Source organism: Diorhabda sublineata, chromosome X (genome assembly GCF_026230105.1).
Source record: "Diorhabda sublineata isolate icDioSubl1.1 chromosome X, icDioSubl1.1, whole genome shotgun sequence".
Classification (NCBI taxonomy): Eukaryota; Metazoa; Arthropoda; class Insecta; order Coleoptera; family Chrysomelidae; genus Diorhabda; species Diorhabda sublineata.
In genome coordinates, this window is record NC_079485.1 from 2,026,999 (window position 1) to 2,046,517 (window position 19,519).

The following is a 19,519-nucleotide window of genomic DNA, read 5'->3' on the forward strand; positions in this document are numbered from 1 at the left end:
AATTTGTAGTATTATAATTTGGATATCTCCAGTATTCATAAAAAAAGAAGAATACCAAAGCAATACTTGTCAATTGTCAAATATTTAGTAATATTGTTTTGGTTACCATGATTTTTTAATTAAGTCAATTAATGTCATCTCTATTATTTATCAAAACTAACATTGTATTTATGTAGTTTCTTTGATAAACATAAACTTTAGTTTTGGGTTACTTTTGGTCCTGGATACAATAGCCGAATTATTGAAACAGAAAGTGTAAATGTACCCATAGCAATTTCTTAGAATAAAGATTATTGGAATGACTATACTAAATATTTATAAAGAAGGGGATAATAATTTTTCTAATGAACTTTTGTGTTTAGAAGATGGTTTTCACTATATTGGAAGGAACAGTCCCATTATTGTAAGAGTATTATACATGTTGACGATAGTTTTTATAATTTTTTATTACAGTGTAAAGATGATCGAATTTCTAGAAAGCATGCACTTATTACCATTCATAGAGGTGGTGCTACAATTCAATCAGTGAGTTACTATATATCGAATTAATGAAATATTTTCCAGACACATGAAAACCCAACATATTTTAAATCATCAGAAGATGGCCCAATTGAAGTTTTGACACATAAGAATACAATGGATTTGAACAATGGCAACCAGTTTTCTCTTCTAGAAAATTATATTTGGTTCACTGTTAAAATTAGTGCTGAACAAACAGCATCTACAATTGTAAATGATAGAAAAAGAGTACATAAAGATAACATTTTAGTCAATGAAAAACGAATAAAGACTGAAAATGAATGTGCTTCATATCATAATGTTAACTCATATCTCAATACTATACCAACTGTGAATTATACAGATTCAGAGGCAACTAAGAAATATGTTGAACTGGAAACTCCTTTAAAGATAAAACAAGAACCAATTGATATAGTCCCTTATGTTGATAGCAAAACCAAGGTAGATGATAACAAAGACCATGTACTCAGTACATCCAATACATTAAATATTGGAAGAGAATGCTGTTGGTACGGTAGACAATGTTACAGGTAATTAGATTCAGTTATAATTCTTTTTGTGTAAATAAAAGGAAAATGGTTTAAAAATCCAAATTTTCAGAAAAAATCCAGACCACAGAGCAAAGTTCAGTCATCCTTGGGACGATGATTATGTTAGTAATTCCAATAATAACAGACCTGATTGTCCCTTTGGTATTTATTGTTATAGAAGATATGCCATGCATAGAAGACAATTCAAACATTTTGGTCCACCAGCACCTAGACCTACATTTGCTAAAATCAATTATCATTATCCTCATAATTTAAAGTGATTGTGATGTAGCGCAGATTTAGAAAAGTTTTTCAAGATATTGATTTTTTTAATGATTAAAATTATACACTTTTATTATAAACTTTATTAGAAAACTAATTATCATAAAGTTTTATATTTTAGATAAGTTTATATAAGTTGAAATACATTTTATAAATATTGTAATATTATATATATTGAATATTTTGTGATTTATAATTGCTATATATTTAGCTGATCATAGGTGTACACATTACATGTTTTTGTTAGATGTTAATGTTGTTTTATTAAATTTGCACTATTTCTATATACATTTCTGTATACTATTCTTAGACATTTCTGAATACCCGTTTTTACCATAACCAGTATTTGAAAAAAATTGAAAATTTTGATACAAAATGGAAAGAAGACAGAAATTACTTTTTGGAACAAAAATTTTAACCTTTTTTCATTGTCTGATTTGGCAAGTTTTCTATTCCGTATACCACAGATACTGATTGTTCATCTTTTGCTGGCCGTTGTTTTTTTTATATTTGGAAGAAAGTTCTTTTATCAATTGAAATTCTTCCCTTGGTTATCTTTTTACTTGTGATTTTTTTATATGAAATCCATGTATTTACCCCAGCTAAGTCCTAAATGTTGAAAAATTCTTACAATAGCCATCTTGAAGACTTTGATTTGACAGTATAATTTCTAGATCTATGCTGAATTTCTTGCTTTTGACTATACTCATTATCTCTGGTATATGGCTATTATTTTTTCTTTTTCGACAAATTCGTGCTGAAAAACAGAACTTTTTTTTAGTTGGTTTAACTATGTAGTACTGTACTAATATGCTCCCTCGATGTATTTTATTACGTTGTACAGTCTTATCTTTCGACTTGTGTTCATATTTTTGTTCTCAACGTTTTTATTGGGAAAGGCGATAGGTCTGAAATACCTTGCTTCATAGGTGCTTCTGCCTAGTTATTGTATAACCGTACTTTGGATCAGATTGTCAATTTCTTTTTGTTTTATCGGGTGGTCCCCACTATTGTAATTTTTTTGCTAGAAGTTTTTTCAGTAAGAGACAGAAAAAAGTTCTCAGTAGTTACATTCATTCCACATCCTATATACGATTCCACTAATTTCAAATTATACAATTGGGATACAAGAATATCTTCTATCGTTTCTTGCTAATTAAGAAAATCCCCATATTATATATTTGCTTCTTACATTGGACACTATCCAGGATTTGATACTAAATTTGTTCGGTTAATTTGGTATGTGTTGTAGGAATCTACATCTCCCTTATGTTGGATATAATTAATCATCAATAATATAAATTTTAACCATGTCTCCTTTGGTTTTTATCATCGAACTAAAAGATGCCACTATATTAGTTATTTTGACTCATTGTATTGATACAAAATATTAGACCCCATTTTTATTACTCCACAATATTGCTATATTTAGATTTTTACCTACATTCCCGAGCATACAGAAGTGTCAAAAAAAGCATCTAACTTTTTAGTAGATAACTCCCAATATTTTAACAATCGATCTTCTGCTTCTATATATTTTATTATATTTTGTATAAAATAATTCTCAATGATAAGAGTAACTGCCGTTATACCTGAACATTTCAAATTTTCGCTTGCATAGCCGGTCCGATCTGATGCTTCCCTAAAAATATACTTATTGATTTGCCAGGATTAGAGCCTTCCTTTATATATTTCTAAACAATTCAATTAGAAGCAGTTTCAAGTTCTTTCTCATCATTCTCTTCATGACTATCTAAAATTATTTTTCTTTTTCATCAGCGCTGGAGTACTTTTCAGGTAGATATTCATTTTCTATAATTAGATTTTTCAAACCAGCAGTTTTTTCTGAGTTTTTTTGCCCGTTTTTGCTATTCTTAATGACGGATAAAAAGAGAACTGTGAAATTTAAAAATACTTAGATCTGCACTTTTCGTAAAAGATCTTTATTAGTGGCAAGTTAGTTTATTATGATTTATTTTCAATTTACGGGTTTGAATGCATAGATACATTCTTGCAGTTTAGTTGTCTAGATATTATTTCTTGGACGAATTTCGACCTAAAATCATTTCAAATTTGTGGAAAAATTCTTGCACATCAAACCAAAAACATAAAGGAATTTCTTGTGTGCGTGTGTTGTCTTAGTGTAAATAGTCTGATATTCAGATATAACCAATGGTTCTACAAATTCTAACTTGATTGGTCATGGTAAGAATAGTGTTAACTTATCTAACCTTTCATATTAAATGTACACTATGATCAATTCTTACCAGTTACAATTTGTAAATGACTTGCAGATGTTTAGTCACAAACATCTGGTCTGTATAATAATAAATAAATAAAAAATATAAAGTTACAATTGTAAAAAATGAATTCTTAAAATAATGATATAATTCTAAATGGTATTTATACCATTTTCTACTGTTTATTTTTTGATCTTGTCAACAAGTTTATTTCACTTATCTAATCTTTCTAAATGCCTATTGTTAAACACATGACTTTCTGAACATTATTGTGTATATAAAAGTTAACATTTACTGATTCACATCTTAAATTCCTGGAATTAAAATAACCAGAAACGGCTATAATAGACAGATATATTTTTAATTGTGTTTTCAATGTTTAACAATAACCAAGTTCATAGTTTTTGCAGAAAAATAACAGATATTATCTTGATGCCTTGCACACTCTCCAATTTCTCAAAAAAATTTATAAAAAATTCTGTTGTTATGAAGCGACCGATTTTTTTTAATAAATGAAATATTTGACACTTTGAATGATTTGGATATTGATGTTGTTCCTCTCATTCAACTATAGACTGGATCTTATTGTTTTTGATTTTTGTTTGCACCTATTAATTAGGAGTGGGATATGTTATTGTTGGTTGTTCTTGGTGAAATGATAAAATAGAATTAGTGTTATGAGTCTAGAAAACTCATACTGAAAAAATATAAGCTACAAAAATTATATAAAAAAAATTTATAATTTTTCAAAGATTGAAGAATTCATTAGGTAATGGAAAGTCACATAAAATAGATGAAATCAAATTAGCAACAATAAAAGAAATATCTAATGTTATTGCACCACTAGAGTTCTTCGTGGTTTGCAATAATTATTACTTTTATTATAACAAAGTTTTAATTTTTGTCTTTGGATGAATGCAGAGAAGTACCTCAATTAATTTGTATATATTGTTAAATGGTAAAATCGATTCCATGAAGTTGGTTTTTTGGAAACAATCTAATATCAAGAGAAAATCTAATTTTTTGCGCTCGGATAAAAGTCATTTTCCCTAGCGTTTTGACATTGGACTCTCACTCTTGATGTTTAATCAACTATTTTACGATGTTGATTATCGTCAATGAGTGGAACATAATTTTCCAATTGTCTTATCAATGAAAGTGCCAAACTATCAGACTTTTCATATCAGAAGTGTGTTGCATTATCTTCTCTGTATAATTTTTTTTCTAGTTGACAAGATATAGTCTTATTTATATGTTACAGCCCAAATCTGGAAGGTGTTCGTCTCGGTGTGGTCCCTGCAGAAATAATTTCTTGTCCTTTGTTCATTGCAGCAACTTTTTTTTCTGCGGCTTCCTTTCTCGCTTTCATTTCTTCTTGTGCCATCTGCATTTGACTCTCCATTTCCAATAGATGTTCAGCTGCTTGTTTTTTCTTTGCTCGTCCCGATTTACCAGTTTCTTTTAGGGAAAAGAACATTGGACCTAATTCAGCTAACCAATGTCCATCTACAGCTGTAACACATTGCATATATTCTCTAGCAGTCATCACTAATTCGTGATACACTACATAGTCGGGAGTATTGCCGAGTCCAAATAATGCCGATGTTGGATGTAAATGGCAAGGCATGCCTGTTCTACAGTTTACATATTCACCAATTCCTAAAAAAAGACAATAATCAATAGTAAATGAATTCAATTTTAATTAGTGAAATGTTAAAACATAAAGTGTAATCGGTTGCTTAAATCCTGACACTTTCTATCAAAACCAAATATCTATTCAATCATGGGGGCAAAATAATAAGTCAAAAATTATAGTTCACTGTGAATCTGCTCTAATCAAAATAAAACTACGTGGCTAATCAATATTTTGGTTATTTTTATCAATTATCTTACCTTTCAATCTAGCAGCTTGATGGAAATAAGCAGAGCAAATACATTTTCTGACAATGTCCCAATCACTTCCGCATGATTGAATTTCCAATTTCTGTTGGATGACAATATCTTTCAACTGTTGTCTCACTTCTCTTACTTTTCGCATAGCTTTAACATGAATAAAATGTTCATTACACCAATGAGAAGAATAGTTGTTTTGCTTCCATTGGTTATATACATTGAGAAATGTTAGATGATCACTTTCAGGTACCTGAAATTTTTCTCGCACAGCATCTGCTTCTTCTTCTCTCCCTTTTGGACGATAGAAAATCGACGGAACCGATAACATGGAAACTACTATAAGAATTTCTGCTGTACAGCCCATTTGAGATGAGACTATCAGCATTTGACATTGTGGAGGATCTAAAGGGAATTCTGCCATTTGTCTACCTAAGAATTTTATCTCAATGAATCCATTTTTTTAAATGATAATTTATAAAATTTTCAAATTCTTATAAATTTGTTGTTTAAAATAAAATAATAAATAAAATACCTAATTTTGTCAAAACGCCAGTATGATCTAAAGCTCCTAATATCCACAACTGATATAATGAATTCAAAATATTGTCTTGAGGGGGAGGATCCATAAAGTGGAACTGTAACAAATCTTGTACACCAAGTGATTTTAATAACAACACTGTATTTGCGAGATTTGTTCTTTGAATTTCAGGTACTGTAGTTATCAGTAGTTCATCTTTGTACTGCCTTTCAGTGTATAGCCTGAAAGCTTGACCAGGGCCAGTACGACCTGCCCTTCCTGAACGTTGATTAGCATTTGCTTGACTAATAGGATAAATCTAAAAATATATATTTATACATAAATTCATTTTTTTTAGATGGGGTGGGTATGATATGAAGCTTTTGCTTAATTAATATTTCTCGGTTACTCAATTTCTGTGAAAGCATAATTATTTAATAATGTCAAACTAAGTATTCACTGGCCAATCAATTAATTTTGCAAAATCTTGCTGGGCTAAATAATGAACCAATTATAGATTTCCTATAAATATTGTTTTTACACCTAGTATATATAAATATCTCTCTGGTTTATAAAGATTATTCTCATGATAAGTAAATATAACTATCAGCCATTCAGCACTCACCTGCAAAGCATCCATACCAATTCGAGGATTATAAACTTTCAATTTACAATAACCAGAATCAATAACAAAAATAATTCCATCAACAGTTAAAGATGTTTCAGCTATATTTGTAGCAACTACACATTTTCTTATACCTTCAGGAGATTTCTGAAATATTTTAGCTTGAAGATCTGACGGTAACTGAGAATAAATTGGTAGAATGGACAATTCTGGAGCGTTATCTATTTCTTTTAGTCTTTCCGCTAAAACTTCGCAAGTTACTTCAATATCTTCTTGACCTGGCATAAAGATGAGAATGTCACCTGATGGTGGCTGAAGATGAATTTGCAAAGCTTGTTTTACTGCTGCATCTACATAATCTTCTACAGGATTTTTGCTGAACAATGTTTCTACAGGAAATGTTCGACCTGCAAATTTGAATAAAGGATTAATGAAATGTTTGTATTTCTAAAAAAGACAAAACCCACTTACTTTAACAGTTGATAAAAATATTTGATACTATTCTCAAACTGCACCAAATGTTATTATGTGGAACTACTGATTCACACAAAATTTTGGAAAAATATATTTTGCTAATATAATTGTTCAATTTAGTTTAGTTATATATCAAGATATGAATACACACCTGGTATTGTAAAAGTAGGTACATTTCCAAAAAACAATGAAAATTTGCTGCTATCCATAGTAGCAGAAGTAACAATCAATTTAAGATCATGACGTCTGGCAACAATTTCTCTTAACAAACCAAAAAGTACATCAGTACTTAAGGATCGTTCATGAGCTTCATCCATAATGATAGCACTATAATGATCCAAATCTGATTCACGTAAACTTTCTCTGAGAAGTATACCATCAGTCATATATTTTATGACAGTTTTCTCAGAAGTGCAGTCTTCAAATCGAATAGCATAACCCACTTCTTCTCCTAACTGAGTTCCCATTTCATCACTTACTCTTTTAGCCACTGACATAGCTGCAACTCTTCGAGGCTGTGTACATCCTATCATACCATATTTACTATATCCTTCTTCATGTAAGTACTGAGTTAGTTGTGTAGTTTTTCCACTTCCTGTTTCTCCCACTATAATTACTACAGAATTCTCTCTAATTATGTTTAATAATTCTTGTCTAACAGCAAAAGCAGGTAAATATCTTCTCTGCTCAGATATAGTTTTTTTTCTAGAAAAATCACTACTAGCCGTACCTATAAAAATTTGAAAAAAAAAGGTATAAAACTCAAATTACAAGCCTAGTCTAATTTATATATTGTTTTACCTGTATCTTTCATATGTTCAGCAAATTTGTGATCAGTCTTGTAATCTGTACTGTCATCTTCTTTATTATATTTTTTATCTTCTTCATCCTCGGTTTTCTTTATACCCATTATGTTACCAAACTTAGTCCCTCCTAATTCCCAATGCTTCTTTTGTGCTTTTCTTCTTTCCTTCTGTTCTCTGTAAACCCTGACAAGATGTGAACCTTTTCTAGCAACCAATGCCATATCTGATGTAGGGTCTCGAACAGGGATAACAGGTTCAGGTTGTTTTGTAAATACTATCCTACCATCAAGAAAAGGAGGCACTATGTTATGAACTAGCAGATGAACTCTGTCTATTGATTCTTCGTCAAAGTCTTCATTAAGGTCTACTGACTGCACAACACCTGAAAATCCACAGTTGAGAAATGAAAGCAAAAGCAAAATATGAACATTTTCATTACAATATACCTAAAAAAATGCAAGTTATCTTTTATATATCAACAAAATAGTTCTAATAATTGAATTGATGAAATAATTGCCTATTGGTAACAGCAGCAATGACAGTCTTGAAGTGATACAGCTATTTGATTTCCAATCAAGTTGCACTGCTTATCATCTTGTTTAATATGCAAAAACACTAATAATAATCTCTTAGATTATATATTAAGTATAAAAATAATAAAATCATACAAACCTGATGTAAGCATTCTATTTCTCTCCCATAATTCATTATCTTTATTTATTTGCCTCTGCTGTGCAGAAAGCCTTTTCTTTTTCCTCTGTTCTAACTGTTCTTCTTTTTTCCTGGTATATTCATCACTCACACTTGAAAATGGATTATTTTCATTATCATATCCTTCATCCATGTTATACCATTCTCTGTCTAATCTTCTTTGTTCTTCCTCCCAGTTTTTTCTATCTACTGTATTATCCCATTTGACCTTTTCTCTTTCACCTTCCTTGGGAGTGGCTCCAGTTTTTTTCCTGTCTTTGGCCCAAGCATTATATTTGTGTGCTGGTGTTGGTCTGGGAGTATCATTATCATACCTATAGTATTTCTCTTCTCTGTTATATTTACTACTTCTTTCTGACCAATCTCCATTTTTAGACTTATGAATTGAAGGTGTGGGAAAATCCCAAGATGATATCCTGGCAGCAGGAGCATCATCTTCATCCCACGAAGTTATTGATGTGCTATCCTTGATGTAACCATTGGGTGTTTTCGGTTCATCTTTAAATCTAGGTGTTTTGCTCACATTAGAATATTCACTCCAATCATGTTTCTCTGAACTGTCTTTATGTATATTTTCCTCATTCAAATCTTTTTTGTTTTTGGTAGTCGCATATACCCCTTTAGATTGATTAATAGAAATTCGTTCTTTCAACCGTTTTCGGGCTTCTTTGCTGATACCTCCAGTATAAGTTGGGGTTTCTGCTTGAGGTTCTCTAAATTTGCGTCTAGTTCCGTGTTTGTCAAATTTTTCTTTAACAATATATTCTTCTTCATTATTGTCACTTCCATTGATATCGAATGATATTTTATTTGCTGCTTCTCTTTCTCTTTTCTTTTGAGCGGCCAATTTATCTAAACCAAATAATGATACTTGAGGGACTTTGAAAACGTGAAGTTTTTTCTTTGTAATTAAACCACCTCTTACCAAAGAACTACCTTCCAATCGATGTAAATTTTTTTCAGGATCCATTTCGTTATTATTTATAAACTTATTATTTGAACCATTGTAAATTTAAACTATAATTTTAATTCCAAAAAAAGATAGATAGGTTATGTAAATGTCAAAATACTACAATTGACGTTACTTTATACTTCTGTACCTGTCATTAATCACCAGCCTTTTCGTAGGAATAGTCATTTTTAAACTAAATGAAGAAACTGGAAGAATCTGGTAACCTTAATTAATCGAAATAAAAATTATGAATTTTTTATTAAGAAGTATAAAAAATGTTTCCTACGATATAAATTTCCAATTAAAGAAATTTAGTATATTTCCCAGTCGAAGATTAAAAGAGAGTAAGTCTTAAAAATACATCTTCAATTATTTTTAAGTTAAATATTTGTAGTTCAGGAAGTTCAAAATGGGAAAGAAGTAGTTATATCTGCTCGCTATATACCATCAGGCAGAGAACAGTATCTACTGAAAAATCAACATCCAAATGCATGTGCCGTTTGTGCTTCAGGCTTGGACATCAAGCACACTGATGTATTAATTTTAAGTCAATTTGTTCGATCAGATGGTTGTATGTTGCCCAAACGGATAACAGGACTATGCTCACGATCACAAAAACGTATTGCCACTCTTGTAGCTATGGCTCAAAAATCCGGTAGGTACAATATATATTGGAACCTTTTCATGTTTTCACAATGTTTTTAGGTTTAATGCCAAATTTGACTCCTTCCAATTGCAACAAGGATCCTAAGAAGAGATACAAATGGAAAAGTTGTAATAAATATTTTGATGAAAGTACTATTAAAATCAAGTAAACTTATTGTACTTTAGTTGAATAAAAACCAGTGCTGTTCATATAAAATTATTTATTATAAAAAAATCTTTAGATATGCAATTATCTGTTCTCAGGTTCACATTATTTGAGGTTCAGTAATTACATTCATATTTTATCTCTCTCTCCATTTGTGTCTAAGCATTCAGTCAAATTCATCTTGTAAATTAAGTTTTTCAACGTCTCTAGATATACTTTTTTCCAATGTAGCATCTGCCAAGCTTGTTTCTACAGATTCACTTTTAACTAATTCATTTTCAATCATCCCAGTAAAAGGGCTACCTAAGTATGAATTATTGTTGATTACTTCCCTAAAAAATTAAATTATTTGATTACAGAACTTTCAATTTGTCTCACTGCTCAAAAAGCAATTCCTCAATATGATTTCATAAGCAGATCTTGAACCATTAAGTTAATTAATATGTGAGTGAAATAATAAAATAATAATACATTTCAGATCATATATATTGGAAAAGCTCACAGAATAGGAATGTTGATGAAAAATTTTTGGAAATTATAGTTTTGTTTACAATAATTATAAAGTTGAAAATGTATTTAATAATTAAATTTTCAACACTTGTCTGCAAGACCATCCTATTAATATTTAAGTTTAAGCTTATTATTTATTAACTTCATGAATTATGAAGTATAAAATATGCCCAGGACATCTTACATCAACCAAAAGTTATAAGTGAGGTAGCATTTGAAACAAAGAAAACCCATTCTTAAATAATGATCAACCATGGGACATGCCCTAAGACGTCACAACAAAAAAGTTTGCTTTGAGAAAAACTTCACCTCAATTATAAACTGTAAAAGCAAGTGGGATCAAAACATCATACAAGAAATGAACAGAAATGCCATTAAACAGTATAGGAATAGGAAGCAGAGGTTCTTCTGGGAAACTATAACCAGAGAAGATCTGCTGAACAACCTAAGTAAGAACAATCTACTAATACTAATAGAAGTCCTATTGGGGCACTGTCGCCCTAACAAACACATTTAGCAGATAATGAGGCATGCAGATTTTGTTGTATAGAGGACAAAACCTCTATCCACATTCTCTCGAGTGTGAAACACTAAGGAACACAGGGTTCTCCAATGCAGTGGCAATAGTGAGATGCACAGATATTTTGGGTCGCAGTTTATATGATACCCCAAAATCTATACATACATAGCATTTGAAAGGGTCCCAGTGGAATTTACAAAAACTATAAGGAATCTTTAGCAGCAATAGATATTGACTGAAAATCCGCATTAATAAAAAAATAAAAATGATAATTGAATAAAATAAAATCACACAAAATAAATTTAGATAAATAGAAGGAAAATTATAACATAAGTATTAAAAATAAGAATAAAATATTTTTGACATGAAACATGAGCAACAATAGGATAGAAAAATAGAATCAGATAACAAAAAATATATACCTAAGGAAAGACTAAAATGTTTCTACACATGTATTCAATATATTAATTTATACTATAATAAAGTGTTATTTAAACTAACTTAATTAATCTTACTATGTACCTTACAATGAATTGATTACTGATAATAAATTAAATTTGAACTGCTTTCTATATAGAAATAATTATAACTCACTTAAATATCGCTGAAATCTGAGAAGGAGTTAAATCCCGAAATTTTGTAAATATATTGATCTCTTTATTATAATCTTCATGTTTTTGGCTGGGTACTAATACATTTAATCCACTGCTTGGAACCCATTTTCTAAAAAAAGTCCGATTTGAAGTAATAAGTCAATTGTTTCAAAATATTTTTATATAAAATTGATAACAGTTTAATAAATATATTGTCTTACTCTACTGTTGGTAAAACTAGATTATTTCCTGTACCATATAACTGCTTTATGAAATAGTACAAGGGTAAAATTTGGTCCATTGTAACAGGAAGCTGTTTTTTAAAATTAATTTTAACAAATATAAGCTCTTTTATCTAGAAAAAATCAAATATGGTCATCAATTATTTTAAAGTAAAACAACTATTTTAAAAGGATGGAACAAACATTTTATTACAGGTTTATTGAAAATGTGAAATATATTTACTTCTTTCCTTTTTCCTCTAGATCTCTCCCATGGTAAAAAAATATTTCGTGGAAATGTTTCCAGTTTTTCCAAATCAAATAAAAGTTGGAATAAGATACTTATATATTGATATTTTCTCAAATTTTCTTTAGGTGTTGCTGTAAAAACCTACAATTCAAACTATAGTACAAAACACTAAGTATACAGTCAAATATTTGGTTGATAGTCTGTTTTTAAATTGCATTGTGCTAAGGACAAACAAATATAAAACTATGTTATGCAATTGAATTGTGAAATATAGTTCCACTTCTAATACTGCATCATCTATATACTAGTTTTGGGGAAATTTCACACACAATTTTATTAGAAAATCTTTCCATTATCTACCAAAGTAGACGAGAATAAGGAATCACAGAAAATCAGGGATAGCCTAGCTGTGTTTACAGCTGCCCTATGAAGATAATGGAAGAGGAAGGTTACTGTTCAAGTTGTTGGAATCACTGCATATTATCAGTGTTCAATTTTTTTCACCAAAATACCTATAAATTTTATTTGATAATTATTTTGCTCAGGTGTTAAAAAGGGACATATTTGATACATGTTTGTTACAGGTAAAAAATGTATAAATATTTCAAATGAAGTGAATTGGTAATTTTAAAAAGCTGTTGTATCAACATAAAAACTTACATAGTAATCATGTGGTTTAATGATTCCAAATATTTGTATTCTGCCATGTAATGCAAGACCTGTTTGAAGAGCCAAAGACTTGATTAGATATCTTATAAAGTTTGTATTTGGAAGAGTTCCTACTATTGTCATGGCTGGATCTAAAAATAATATGAATATGATATTTTATACTGAATGAGCAATACATTTCAACTATTTGAGTGTTCTACCAAATTTCTACTGATATACATAATTGTTCACATATTTTATTTTTAGTTAGTGTTTTAGGAAAATATAAACCTCATTGTTAGTACTATCAAATTGTAGAAATAATGATTACAATTATTCATATTTTGATTGTTTTATTATTCATTCATGAACAAATTCACAATTGTGACAATCTAAAAATCATAAATTTAACATACCATCTATCCAAGCCTTTTTAGGCACATTTTTTAATAGTGATTCCACTCTGTTAACACCATCTTGTTTATCTAAATAAGCAAATCGTCCTAAATGAAATATATTTTTGATAAATAATTCCACCCTGCCAGGGAATGCAGCATCAAATTTCTACGATAATTTATACTATATTTAAAGGCAAATTACTCATTAAACTGATTTTATAACATACTTTTAAGTCAACTCTAAAATCCGGGCAAGATTCATACATTCTTACTCGTTTGACGCTTCTTTCTAACAATTCTGTTGTAATCAGGCCTAAACCGGCATTGGTTTCTGCAATAATTTGGTCTTCACTAATTGAAGGAATAACGTGATCGGCAATAAGTTTCGCAGTTTTTGTGCAAATTAAATACAGGTACTCATTTGATATTTTGGAAGAAATATTTAGGTACTGAGACGGAATATATTTTTTTATTTGTTTTAAATGAGGATGTTGGTTCAAGAAATTGTCTATAGCCTTCGAGTACCGCCTAATAATACTGCTCTTTAAAAAATTCTGGAAGTTTTTCAACATATTCCAAAATAATTCTAACCTCACAATATTGTTTATGTAATTATTTTCTCGGGGGACAGTTATTTATTGGTCATCAACCACCTAGAATTATTTACATAAAAAAACTTTTCCAATTTTGTCAATCTTATAATATAAATCAATACATTGAATGTAGTGGTGAAAAAATCACTGCTTAAACAGATGCAAAATGTCTACTTATTTATAATATTTTCAGGTCATTTGAATAGGACTCATCTGGGTCTGTTAGTTTCCCTTGTAAGTGTTACAAGACCACAATGGCCAAAAAGAAGATTTTATTATATTTTAATCTGTTTATTCATAATTTTGAGAATGGGATCTCAAAACTTTTAGGCGAGGTTCTCATTAAAAAAAGGTTAATAGAAAATCTTTACATAAATTAGATTGAAAACTTAGCGATCAAAACAATTTGGCACATTTTTTTAAAAAAAGGTTCCCTTTAAATGGTTGTATCTAAATTATTTTTCAGTTTTAAGTAAAATTGCATGTAAAGACATACCCTTATTTTTCATATACAATTGATTCTAGAAATTAACATACCTACTTAATCACCTTGTATAAAATAATGATAATTAGGTAAAATACAGGAATTGGTGAATAGGTATTACTACAATTGGGACTAGACATCTAAACCTCAATTTATTGATGGAAATATTTTCAAAAATTTATTTATGTACCTTCATTCAAAGAGCCACCATTTAACTTTGCTTATATTTTACTTCTTGGCATTTGATGTCTTTGATTGTGTAAAATAGCCCCACTCCAGCATATAGCATGAACAAAAGTGTTGTAGTAGACTTTCCATTCAAAATTCAATTACAATGCTTTCATTTAAGTTTTGAAATAATTTTTCAAAATTATCAAATATAAAAAAATCACATTTATACTTTGATAAATATATTTATATAATAAAAATTACAGTACATTACTACAATTTTATCCAATTTACAATAGAATATTTCTGTTATAGTTAAAATAAGGAGAAAATCTGTTCTCTCTTTAAAATAAATAAGGAGTCAAAAATTGAATTCATTACTAAGTACAATCTACTTTACAATTGGGTAAACTACTTTTTAATTTTTCAATAGTTTCATCCAATTTTTGAACAGACTGCAATTCACATAAATTCAAACTTGATAAGTGTTTTAAACCAGCTAAACTTGAAACTCCTTTATCAGTTACACTTGGGCAACTACTGACTTTTAGTTTTTTTAATGAACTTTTCAAATAATGTAATGATATTAAGGCTTCATCATTAACATAAAAACATTTGTGAAAAATTAAAGTATCAATATATTTACAATCCTTGAAATGTTCAAAACCACAATGCATAATATTTGTATTGGAAGCATCTACTTCTTTCAACTTAACAATTGTTTCTTCGGGAGGTAGCTCATTATAGTCACTAGAATATTCTGTGAAATTCATAAATTTTACACTACCACCATTCCTTAAAATCCATTCTGCACATGTTCTATCAGGTCCAAGTTTTTTAATACGATCAATATCCAAAGCATTAAATTGTAAATTAATCCAGTAAAAAAGACTTCTATTTTGCTGTAAAATTATTGGTGATAAACACCTTGAAAAGGCAGAGCTAATGGACATAGTAATGTACTTAAATTAAACCAGCTGGTCTCATGTAAGTGTTTCACCTTTTGTTACCTAAAAAAACAAATTTAATATCAGAGATAAATTCTCTTAACTAACACTTTTCTATCATTTATAAAGGCATTATGCAATTTCCATGTTATATAACTAAAATACTTACACAAGCCTCCAAATAGTCAATTTTTCTTTCGAGGATGGTGAGTTTTTCGTTTAAGCCAGCTAGTTTTGATCGACAGGACAAATCTGTGAAATTTATAATTGTTGATAAATATCATTTGTAAATGTAATACAAACTTACCAAACGAATTTAAAAAATCTGTGATTTTCTTTATACTTATAGTAATTATTTCTATATATTCTCTATTTACCCAGTCCTGTTGAATTTGTTTTTGAACAGCTTCTCCTCTATTGGAGGATGCCATTTTTATTTGTACATAACGCTAGAACTCTGAAGTTTGAAGTTTACTTCTTCTTTTTTATAATTGATTTTGGTCTTGTAATTGAAGTATCTAAAATATTTTTCATTTTGTAGATTTCATAAATGTCACTTCTACGCAGGATTAAATGAGCATTGAATTTTGGAGAGTAGTGGAGAAATCCATTAAAAGCGTTCGAGATATGGTGGACAATTTGTAGTGGTGAAATAATCGACATGGTTCGGACGAACGACCGGTCCGGGTATTGTCCAGATCCGGCAAAAGTGGAAGTACATTTAGAGGCATGAGTAATGACATGCTACGTTGTCGGGGAGCAAAGATGTACGGGTGTCCACCCGGGCATTCTCTATACGCCCAGACTGACGTTTTCTCGAAAGACAGGTAGTGAGTCATTGTACTAAATTAAAGTGAACACACCCGGCGCGTATCCAATACTTCAGTCTCTCTTCAATCTTCAAAAAGTGTGATTCAAAAGCAAAACAAATTGTGTTATTTGGTGTCATTTGAAAAGCAGAGTTCGTGTATCCTTGTGCTTATTCAAGACATCTACGAATCTAGATGTACATTTATTAGTGAGTCTTGTACAAAAAGACCTGAATTTGGGGATATTTATAAGGACAACAACAGAACCAGAAATAGTTGGAGAATGGTTTACAAAATAGTTTCTCATGTTGGTATTTTGTGTTTGAATGAATGCACTATATAGTTGACATGTTTCTAAAATAGGATGGAACCAAATACGTCTGAAGCTTTTCCTCTCTTCGGTAGCGAAGTAAACCATATTTGCAAAAAGATTGATGGACTATTTATATAAAATTAAAACCTAGCACAATCCGACACTTAAAATTTCTCCCGGATCTAGGCAAAACCTGGACCAGACGTTAGACCGGACCGAATGTACATGGCGTTAGTTATATAATCACCAAATTATTTATGTGTATCGAATTGATTATACTGTCATCATAACAAAGCACCATTTCCATATGAAATAATTTTTAGTAGTAGTGATGATAAATAATACTCAAAACCTTAACTTCGTTAAAATATATTGAATAAACATAAATAAATAAATTAATAAATATAATAAATAAATAAATTTTTCAGTTGATTTCCTTATGTAGGTATAACTTTTTCACATTTTGGATATAATCTCGTACACTCTTCTATCCTCTTAATGGCTATATTCGTTCTGTATTTTTTATAGGAGTCGTCTCTAAACAATAAACAAACAATATGACATTATTAATTAGTTTATATGGTAGACAGCTAAATAATTTTGATTATATATGTTATTGATTATTAAGAAATATTGATGACATAAATATAATGGTTATAAGATCTATAATAGAAAGACTGGAAAGATAGAGTGCAGTCTATAACATATTTTCGAAACATTAAATAAAAAGCTTCAATTTTATCGAATATGTTCTACACTGAGATTAATATCTTTTTGAAAATCTTCAAGACATAAATCATATAATACTCTCAGATCAGAATAATTAGATAAAAGATCTTAGATAGGGAAAATATGAACTGTAACTTCCGAATTAAGAATATAGAGAATGTCAAGAATATCTATATGTTAATGTCAAAAAAACTGTAAAAAGGAGCAGTATCATAATTTCTACCTTACTATTTTTTAAATTGTTCAAAAAATAAAATATATTAAGTGTTAATTTTAAAAATAATAAACATTCTTGTTGTGGACTCCAAGGAAATTACGTGAAAAATGGAAAACTAAATGTATTCGAATAAATATGAGATAGTTAACTTATTAATTAATTCTATTAGCATTGCTGCACATTCATAACAAATAACTTACATGAACAAATTAAATATTTTTTCCAATATAATACTTTGCTTTGCGTTAAAATCTGCTTCACACACAAACTTCATTTTACAGGGTTGTGTGTTCAAGTTCATTTCTTCGAATACCATCTCTGTTAAATTTGATCTGCAACAATATCAACTTAGTAATAATTTTTTCAACATGTACTTATTGTTCAGAATCGCCACTATATTGACATACATTAAGCAGTGACTAATAAGTGTGATTAATATTCATTTTGAAACATTTTATTTACAAAATTGGAATCGTGCTGTACTTTCATGTCAATGTCAATTCATAAATTTACATCAAAATATTATTTGGGATAGTTCATTTATGAAGTTGCAGATTCGTACAACTTATATTTGGTATTAAATATTATGCGTGTCCCATATTAGAAAGTTGAAGTTGTTGTAGTTTTTTGTACTATTCTTACCTTCTGATATTTTCAAAAAGCATATTTAAACTGATAAATGAATCATTACTGTTTGTCATTGTATAACTCCTTCCATATCCAGGAGATGAATTTATATGACCATTAGATCCCAATTCAACACCTTTTGAGGGGAAATCAAAAGCATAGTCTGAAGGTGGATGTAAACTCTTATAATGGTAATGCGGTTTAGAATATATTATTTCTGGTTTATCTTTTTCTGAAAAGGAATGACTTAGGTAAAATATACTACAAAGAAGTGGACATAAATTGGAAAGTTTCTGTCTCGTTTTGGGTAGCATAATACTCACTTTTCATATATTCGGCAATTTTAAATGCTGTTAATATTTTTCCAAATATAAAGGCTATTGCCCAAATTGATCCAACTGCTAGGATAGCTTTAAATTTCAGAGCCAAGAAGGTCAGAAAATAAAATTTTTGCACTAAAAAATAGAAACCTTATTTTATTTTAACTAAGATTTATGTTAAAAATCAAACTTTGTTCTTTTGATAATGATTAGCCACTAAACTCACTGACTGGTGAAAAGTACAAAATGATTCTTCAGAATTTTGTATTGAAACTTTCACTCAATTGTGAACTTATAGTATACACAACCTGAACATAGAAAATCATTATCTGAATTATCAAATGTATCACACAAGACTGTTATAATATTTCTTGAAACTTATTTTGAACACCGAATTTGATACAAAAATATACAAGTTAAAAGAATATAAGTCTTAAAAATTCGTTCGATTATTACCTTCCCTAATTTCAATTCTGTAGGAATTATGTAATACATATGAAATATTTTAAGAATCATATCTACTAGGAGAATTATAATTCTTAGCCTTACAAAAAACAATAATTTTTATTATATTTTAATAAACATGTGTTCATGTTTATTTGCTTGATTTAAATATTAAGAATATTAAGAACTTACGCAGGATCCATTTATCGCAATGTTTATGATGTTTATTATGAGTTATTTTATTACCAGTTTGACCATAACATACTGCAAATCCGGCAAGTAAGACCAATATTAAAAACACTCCACGCATTGTACTTTCGTTGAACTAAGCCTTTTGATGAAATGAATTTCTTTTTATATAAACATTT

At 29.4% G+C, this 19,519-nt stretch overlaps 6 protein-coding genes across 9 annotated transcripts; 2 read left to right on the forward strand and 4 right to left on the reverse strand.

Annotated features, from left to right (window-relative positions):
• Positions 1-75: 75 nt before the first annotated feature.
• On the forward strand, positions 76-1,585 carry LOC130451613 (aprataxin and PNK-like factor). 2 transcript variants are annotated; one of them, XM_056790749.1, is made up of 4 exons: positions 79-403; positions 454-505; positions 565-1,049; positions 1,120-1,585. In XM_056790749.1, exons 1-4 carry the CDS (start codon positions 366-368, stop codon positions 1,328-1,330), a joined length of 786 nt encoding a protein of 261 aa, XP_056646727.1. In that variant the 5' UTR covers positions 79-365; the 3' UTR covers positions 1,331-1,585. The 2 variants fall into 2 exon arrangements, with proteins under 2 accessions (XP_056646725.1, XP_056646727.1); XM_056790747.1 differs by lacking the exon at positions 454-505 and having other exon boundaries at positions 76-403.
• A 133-nt stretch (positions 1,586-1,718) lies between these two features.
• Positions 1,719-9,586, reverse strand: LOC130451611 (pre-mRNA-splicing factor ATP-dependent RNA helicase PRP16). Of its 2 annotated transcripts, XR_008910764.1 has the most exons (8): positions 8,559-9,567; positions 7,882-8,268; positions 7,232-7,810; positions 6,607-7,013; positions 5,997-6,300; positions 5,465-5,893; positions 2,924-5,230; positions 1,719-2,668 (listed from the first exon to the last, which is right to left on the reverse strand). XR_008910764.1 is itself a non-coding variant. In XM_056790745.1 (7 exons), the coding sequence occupies exons 1-7, from the start codon at positions 9,565-9,567 to the stop codon at positions 4,827-4,829; spliced, it is 3,519 nt and encodes a 1,172-aa protein (XP_056646723.1). In that variant the 5' UTR covers positions 9,568-9,586; the 3' UTR covers positions 1,719-4,826. The 2 variants fall into 2 exon arrangements, 1 of the variants encoding a protein (XP_056646723.1); XM_056790745.1 differs by having other exon boundaries at positions 1,719-5,230; positions 8,559-9,586.
• A 118-nt stretch (positions 9,587-9,704) lies between these two features.
• LOC130451614 (39S ribosomal protein S18a, mitochondrial) lies at positions 9,705-10,411 on the forward strand. The gene is made up of 3 exons (XM_056790750.1): positions 9,705-9,893; positions 9,944-10,204; positions 10,255-10,411. Exons 1-3 carry the CDS (start codon positions 9,797-9,799, stop codon positions 10,362-10,364), a joined length of 468 nt encoding a protein of 155 aa, XP_056646728.1. The 5' UTR covers positions 9,705-9,796; the 3' UTR covers positions 10,365-10,411.
• On the reverse strand, positions 10,392-14,123 carry LOC130451612 (dimethyladenosine transferase 2, mitochondrial). The gene is made up of 7 exons (XM_056790746.1): positions 13,728-14,123; positions 13,519-13,666; positions 13,115-13,254; positions 12,449-12,595; positions 12,205-12,338; positions 11,985-12,113; positions 10,392-10,692 (listed from the first exon to the last, which is right to left on the reverse strand). Exons 1-7 carry the CDS (start codon positions 14,070-14,072, stop codon positions 10,527-10,529), a joined length of 1,209 nt encoding a protein of 402 aa, XP_056646724.1. The 5' UTR covers positions 14,073-14,123; the 3' UTR covers positions 10,392-10,526.
• Positions 14,124-14,970: 847 nt separating this feature from the next.
• On the reverse strand, positions 14,971-16,186 carry LOC130451616 (probable protein BRICK1-A). 2 transcript variants are annotated; one of them, XM_056790753.1, is made up of 3 exons: positions 16,000-16,186; positions 15,862-15,944; positions 14,971-15,755 (listed from the first exon to the last, which is right to left on the reverse strand). In XM_056790753.1, the coding sequence occupies exons 1-3, from the start codon at positions 16,121-16,123 to the stop codon at positions 15,729-15,731; spliced, it is 234 nt and encodes a 77-aa protein (XP_056646731.1). In that variant the 5' UTR covers positions 16,124-16,186; the 3' UTR covers positions 14,971-15,728. The 2 variants fall into 2 exon arrangements, with proteins under 2 accessions (XP_056646731.1, XP_056646730.1); XM_056790752.1 differs by having other exon boundaries at positions 14,977-15,755; positions 16,070-16,123.
• A 97-nt stretch (positions 16,187-16,283) lies between these two features.
• Positions 16,284-19,519, reverse strand: LOC130451615 (uncharacterized). Its single transcript, XM_056790751.1, has 5 exons — positions 19,344-19,519; positions 18,711-18,842; positions 18,403-18,619; positions 17,961-18,092; positions 16,284-17,351 (listed from the first exon to the last, which is right to left on the reverse strand). The coding sequence occupies exons 1-5, from the start codon at positions 19,459-19,461 to the stop codon at positions 17,252-17,254; spliced, it is 699 nt and encodes a 232-aa protein (XP_056646729.1). The 5' UTR covers positions 19,462-19,519; the 3' UTR covers positions 16,284-17,251.

Coding starts and splice junctions, on each gene's coding strand:
- LOC130451613 (XM_056790747.1), top strand. CDS start 299: ATGACTATACTAAATATTTATAAAGAAGGGGATAATAATTTTTCTAAT. Junction 404..564: donor GAAGGAACAGTCCCATTATT/GTAAGAGTATTA, acceptor AATATTTTCCAG/ACACATGAAAACCCAACATA. Junction 1,050..1,119: donor TACGGTAGACAATGTTACAG/GTAATTAGATTC, acceptor CCAAATTTTCAG/AAAAAATCCAGACCACAGAG.
- LOC130451611 (XM_056790745.1), bottom strand. CDS start 9,567: ATGGATCCTGAAAAAAATTTACATCGATTGGAAGGTAGTTCTTTGGTA. Junction 8,269..8,558: donor AAATAGAATGCTTACATCAG/GTTTGTATGATT, acceptor GTGGATTTTCAG/GTGTTGTGCAGTCAGTAGAC. Junction 7,811..7,881: donor TGAACATATGAAAGATACAG/GTAAAACAATAT, acceptor AAATTTTTATAG/GTACGGCTAGTAGTGATTTT.
- LOC130451614 (XM_056790750.1), top strand. CDS start 9,797: ATGAATTTTTTATTAAGAAGTATAAAAAATGTTTCCTACGATATAAAT. Junction 9,894..9,943: donor CAGTCGAAGATTAAAAGAGA/GTAAGTCTTAAA, acceptor AAATATTTGTAG/TTCAGGAAGTTCAAAATGGG. Junction 10,205..10,254: donor AGCTATGGCTCAAAAATCCG/GTAGGTACAATA, acceptor CAATGTTTTTAG/GTTTAATGCCAAATTTGACT.
- LOC130451612 (XM_056790746.1), bottom strand. CDS start 14,072: ATGTTGAAAAACTTCCAGAATTTTTTAAAGAGCAGTATTATTAGGCGG. Junction 13,667..13,727: donor ATTTTAGAGTTGACTTAAAA/GTATGTTATAAA, acceptor AAATTATCGTAG/AAATTTGATGCTGCATTCCC. Junction 12,339..12,448: donor CTAGAGGAAAAAGGAAAGAA/GTAAATATATTT, acceptor GATTTTTTCTAG/ATAAAAGAGCTTATATTTGT.
- LOC130451616 (XM_056790752.1), bottom strand. CDS start 15,698: ATGTCCATTAGCTCTGCCTTTTCAAGGTGTTTATCACCAATAATTTTA.
- LOC130451615 (XM_056790751.1), bottom strand. CDS start 19,461: ATGCGTGGAGTGTTTTTAATATTGGTCTTACTTGCCGGATTTGCAGTA. Junction 18,620..18,710: donor AATTGCCGAATATATGAAAA/GTGAGTATTATG, acceptor ATTCCTTTTCAG/AAAAAGATAAACCAGAAATA. Junction 17,352..17,960: donor AAAATATTTAATTTGTTCAT/GTAAGTTATTTG, acceptor TTTATTGTTTAG/AGACGACTCCTATAAAAAAT.